We start from the raw sequence: 5,884 nt of genomic DNA on the forward strand, positions 1-5,884 counted from the left end.
GGATATGAGATATGCAATTTGTACTTGTGTGCTTAATTTATGTTTTAGTGACTTGCTTAGCTTTCCTATACTTTGCAACCCTTTCGGTTTTTGTATTGTTTTGTTTGTTGGAACTTTATGACCTCTGCTTATACTTGGACATCTGTGAAAAAGAGCTGCATAACTCATCAGAATCTTCTAGTCTAACTACAGATTCTGATTCTGACTTGTAGCATCTTCATTGCTGCATTGCAGTAAGTTACGTCCAACAGTGCCAAGGCGCGTGTGTGTGCAAGCTGCATGACCCAGGCCTGTATGTACGTATGTTGAACTTCTTTCGCACCGTACGTAGCCAACCGTGCTAATCGGAGGTGCGAGGGGAAGGACAACAAACTAAGCGCAAAAAGCAGTTCTAAAGAAATTATTTTTCAATCTAGATTTAAAAGTCCATAGCTCCAGTGGCTTCCTAATATCGGAAGGAAGAGCGTTCCAGACGGCCGTGGAAGCACGTCCGAAAGCGTGCGATGCGGTGACCGTCTTTGTTCGATGGCCAGCCAAAAGCCACCGCTGTGAGGATGACCAGAGTTTGCGTCATGCTCCTTGATGAGATCGGCAAGGTATTACAGTTCCTTTGTGGCAAGCACTTTGTGTGTGTAATGAGTGTGACCTTATATTTTTTTACGAAGCAGAGCCTAGAGTAAACGGCTGCCCGTGCTCTGTGCGTGCACAGGTACATGATGATGAAGGACTGCTGGGCAGCTGTCCCCTCGCACAGGCCCACGTTCAAGCAGCTGGTGGAAGACTTGGATCGCATCCTCACCATGACCGCTCAGGAGGTATAACGCAAATGCGCACGCGAGCTGCCGGGTCCATGAATGCAGCCACGCTTTGCTGATGACGATCTTGAGCTCGTGTGATGGTTGTTTCAAGGAGGTGAAAAGTCTTAAGGTTACAAACGAGTTTCCTAATCGGGAATACATTTACCAATATTAAAACGTTACTGTTTAAGTTGCTTGTTTACTTCTGTGGCTGTTGAGCAATGACGATTTAAACTGTACAATGTCCCTTTTAAGTTTTATTTTCCGGTAATATTTTTAAAACAAATATGTACCAGTAAACACCACCCTCCCCTTATAAGTCCCCCTGTATCATTTAACCACTCTGCACCGAGAGATACTTTAACGGCATCAACGAATGTTCGTTTAACACGTAGGCTTTCGCGACCAATATTATTCATAATCAACGTTTTTTGGGTTTAGATTGCGTTATTTATAAATGTGTCGTAACCCCCCACCACCCGACACGGCCAATCAGTAAAAAAGTGTCACGTTGACAAAAGACAAATAATTCACTGTTTTAGCCCACCGGTGTGTTGAAGCGTGAAACCACAACATTTACAATTTCAGTACGACGTTTCGCTGGTAATTGCATCCAGCATCATCGAGCAATTCGCTACTTTCACCGGGTAAATGTTAACCCCTTTTGGTACTGTGTGGCCCTCTACGTGCATGCGTTAGGAATACCTGGACTTGTCGGCCCCATTGGAGCAGTACTCTCCGAGCTTCCCCGACACTCACAGCACCTGCTCTTCCGGCGACGACTCCGTGTTCTCCACAGAGCCCCTACCCGACGAGCCAAGCCCGCCTCCGTATCTACCGCCCACCCTGGCGCCAACCCTGGCACCCACCCTCGTGCCCACCCTGGCACCCACCCTGGCGCCCACCCTCGCGCCCACCCTGGCACCCACCCTGGCACCCACCCTGGCACCCACCCTGGCGTCCTCGATGCCAACCTCCCTGTCGCCCTCCCTGCAGCTGTCAACGTAACGGAGGCGCAGCAGCTGTGCCGCCGCCGACCCAACTGTGTACATACGGAACATTGCTAGCGCCTTCAGCGAAGCGAGGTCGAGAGAGAGACGCTCGGATATGAATGAGACGCTGGGAGAATTTATTCAAAGGGACTCGATGATCAGCTATTGCAGGCATTTGCGAGCGCTGCCTGCCGCGTTGTTGTTGTTATCGAATCTCGGTGCGAGGGCCCCCGCACGACAAGCCAGCCCTACCTGACCTTGAACGAGGCCCGCTGGGAATCCGTGAAGGATTTAATGCCCGTGCGACAAGCGTCCCAGTTTAATCACACTTGGCAGAACGCCAGCCCAGATGCAACTCCAAAAGCCGACCCGTGGTTAAGTCGTCAACTTAGGTTCCTGCAGTCGCCGCTTTGTTGAAGCAATCGTGAGTGACAGCCGAAAATCCTCCACGCAAGCGCCGTGCGATCCTCTTGCCTTGATGCCGGTCAGGCCTTAACGCGTCTCCCAGCCCGGCTCATCCGTGCGTTCGCCCCCTCTCCTTTTATCACCGAACGCAAAGGATCTGTGCATTGCAGGGTGCCTGTGTCGGGCCCGAGTGGACGAGCAGCGCCTGCAGAGGTGGCCTTACTTCCCGGTGAAGCTTCCGACTGCATGACAAGCGACGGGGGTGGGATGGGGGGGGGGGCTAACAAAATGATCTTCAAAGCGGTGCCTTGGGCTACGTTTATACAGTTCGTTTGGTGGCCAGCGGGACTGAATGTATTTTCATTGCCAATTGACTTGTGGCCTCAGGTATGTTTCTTGTAACCCTCGGGGAGCCTGAGGAGCCAATGTGACGGCACCCACACAATCGCTTTTGAAGTTTGAAAAACTGCAAACGGGAGCCGTAGTGGAGTAGTATCGTCTCCCATCGTGCGAACACGCCGTCGCCTGAACGCGTTTTGAAGCAAAGCAGTCGTCAGCCCTCGTGCGTTCGTTATGCCTGTCCGCGGTTCTCATATCTCACAGCAATATACCATACGGACTGGAATTGAAGCGAAACACCAAGAAAATATGTACGCATTTTTATTGCAGTCACCTTTGCTATGGTCAGCAGCTGGCGGGGGGCTCAAAGTTGGATGCGGCGTCATCGCTTGATTGGCCCCGGCATGAAATAATAACGCAGGTCACATTATATTCCACTTCTTTGGATAAATGACCCCCGTAGATGCCGCTATATTTTGAGAAACGACTCAACATGCAGCCTACATTGAACACATTCTGTGTGGGTGGCCCATCACACCTTATGCCTCGTCATCAGACTGATTGGTGGTGGGGGCAGCCTGCTATTATTGTCTCTTCGTTAAAATATTTGCAAGTGACAACCCGTGGTCTGGGAGAATGAATGGTAAATCGTCTGCCTCCAAAAGAGCTCCTTGGAAGAGCCACCGAAGGAGCATCTTTTTTCCAATGGCAGTAAAAAAACAAAGAAAGCAGCGCCACTCTGGTGTGCGATTCGCCTCGTGAGTGAGCAACAGACGGAGGGAGAAACGATGAGGCTTCTGTGAAAACATGAGGAGGAGGGGGGGGCGGCGCTGCTGCAAGCTCTGGAGAAATTTCATCCACCACAGCGGTTGTTGTTGGGCGTAGCGTCAGACTTCACTCATTTGTACACGTTTGATTCCTTGAAACATTAAATGGCTGAATGTAGGGAAACTTGCAACACAAATTTGAGAACTGAAATGTCCGAACTACAGTAATTTATTTATTTTTTAACAAATACAAAAACGTGCTAAATTTTTTGCTTAATTTAAACTTTAGTGACCGGTGTAATATCTATTTGCCAGATATTTTATCTTTTTTTAAATGTATTTTTGCATTGCCTCGGTTTTCACGGTACATCTGAAATACCTTTTTAGTACTAATGACACTAGATATGTACATTTAAAAAAGTATTTCTCATCTGAATGAACACTCGACTTTGCGGACATCTGAGCTCTCAAGACAATTGCCACTCGTGTGTGGCGCTGGAAATAAGATTAGTCAGAAGAAGAAGACAACAACAAGATAACAGGGCACTGCAAATGAGTTAGGACAATGGAAAAAAGGCACACACACATTTATTCTGCAAGACTCATGCCCTTTGGCCGATTGTGAACCAGGAACACAAGCCATTTGTGCGGACGCTCTCAGGGTATCAACCTTATCTGCCTTCCGGGAGCCGGGGTGTAACAATATTTACATATCGCTTTCGCCGTAAGAAAGCGGCAAGCGGTAATACAACCCGCTTACAAAGTTAGGTACAATCCGTTGGCGAGTCACGATGACATAGAGCACACATTATACTGTATATGGATTTAAGATGCATACGTATGGTTGTGTGTGTGTGTATACATGTTGTAAATGTTAGGCCAGTTTGCATTAATGATGAAATCTAACCACGATTAAACGGTAAAGGAGGTTTTTTTTTTACAACAAACTGAATGCATGTTTAACAAATTGTATTGTTTGAAATTAACAGCTTTCAGTTTTGTATTATGCACAATTACAGGCTTATTGATAATTACTAATACAACGCTGCAAGTGGTTGGTATATTTGACATCTAAATCGCGAGGTTTAAGAATACACACGTAGCAGTAGATGCATATTCGCCACGATGGCACAGTTAAGATGCTCCTGGAATCTGAATGCTAACCGCATAATTCCTCGTGTTGGTGATTTGTAAAATAAGATTGTAACTCTGATCGCGTCTATAGTTTGTACATTAGTTCGTGTGGACATTCCAGTGCCTGCTGCCCCCCAACAGCGTGCCGAAATAAGAAGTGAAGTTGAGGAAGAAAAATTGCAGGCTGATCGGCGTGTTGTGTTTGTCCGTGGGCCTCTTGCCGACACTCGTTGCGAAAAGAAGATTGTGGCTGCCTGTGGCTCTTTGGTGGACTTTTCAAGAGTGCAAGCACGTGGACCTGAAAACTCACTCTCTGCATATATGTACCAGTGACAATTTTTATATGGAATCCAGACAAGCCAAGCATGTGCGTTTCTAACAACTACTTTATACTTTGAATGGCAATACTTTGGAGATGGTGGCGCTTCCAAGAAAAGCCTACATGGGATGTTCTGCAGGCTATGGTTGGTTGCCTTGTGATTGTCAGTTTGCAGTGCCAATACACAGATCTCTTGCCATTGTGCCTAAAGAGCAAAGCTGTACGTACACTTCATACAATATTACGCAAGTTTGGTTCATATCAACGACCAATTTTACTTTTAATAAGAACTATATCTGAATATGTATATTAAAATAAATTTTAAAATAATATTGGCTCTTAGATACAAAGAGCATACATTTACAATTTCCTGTGTAAGGCAGGGATATACTCTGTAACACTATGGTTTAGATTTGTACTGGAGCATTCCTATATATAAAAAATATATAAATATATTTACATGTAAGTGTCTGCCTTCTAAAGAGCAAAGCAGTTATTACAGTATGGTTTATGGCAGAATTTACAACAAAGATTTATTAGATTTATTAACCTAATTTATTGATAAATTTTACAAAATTGTTGGATTTGTAAACAATCTTGTAGTTAATTCCTACTAAACGAAGGTGTATAATGTTTATTGTTTTTCAAGTTTGAAATGTTGCACAGGTTGGTTGCGTTCCTGCATCCGTTGTCCAGGAGCTGTTGTGATCCCCACATCATTGTGGTTTTCCTGACAGCCCTTCGAGAGACTACCATGAGGCTTCGCCAAATAAAATCATTCTGTTCAACTGGGTACCGAGGTTCTGCGCTGCCCCAGTTTTACTTTGTCCTCAAATGCAGCAGCAGCATCTCCACCAACAGAGATGGTGGTTGTTGCACACTGCCCACAAACATCGGGAATTAAGCTGCGACCAATTCCGATTTTTTTTTTTGGCGAAATAATTGTGTTTTTGCTTCGGCATGTTAAGAGTAAAGTGGTTTGAATAATGATCTCCGAACTGCTGTTAGCATAAACCATGCGAGCGTGAAAAAAAAAAACTCGTGACCATTAAGCCTGTGTGATTTACTCACTCCTGCATGGGATCAACAACGCTTTTGTGCATTTCAAAAATAAAGTTAAGCCTGTCTACT

The 5,884-nt window shown here is 45.7% G+C and overlaps 1 protein-coding gene across 2 annotated transcripts in view; it reads left to right on the forward strand.

Moving 5' to 3' along the window:
* The window catches only part of LOC144935188 (fibroblast growth factor receptor 2-like), an 82,127-nt gene extending 76,243 nt beyond the window's left edge, over positions 1-5,884 (forward strand). For both annotated transcript variants that reach the window (XM_078861667.1, XM_078861668.1), the window contains 2 exons: positions 710-815; positions 1,497-5,884. In XM_078861667.1, coding sequence (XP_078717793.1) covers positions 710-815; positions 1,497-1,805 — 415 coding nt within the window. In that variant the 3' untranslated portion in view covers positions 1,806-5,884. The remainder of the gene's footprint in view (positions 1-709; positions 816-1,496) is intronic.

This window comes from Lampetra fluviatilis, chromosome 12, assembly GCF_964198595.1.
Source record: "Lampetra fluviatilis chromosome 12, kcLamFluv1.1, whole genome shotgun sequence".
In the NCBI taxonomy this organism is placed as follows: domain Eukaryota; kingdom Metazoa; phylum Chordata; class Hyperoartia; order Petromyzontiformes; family Petromyzontidae; genus Lampetra; species Lampetra fluviatilis.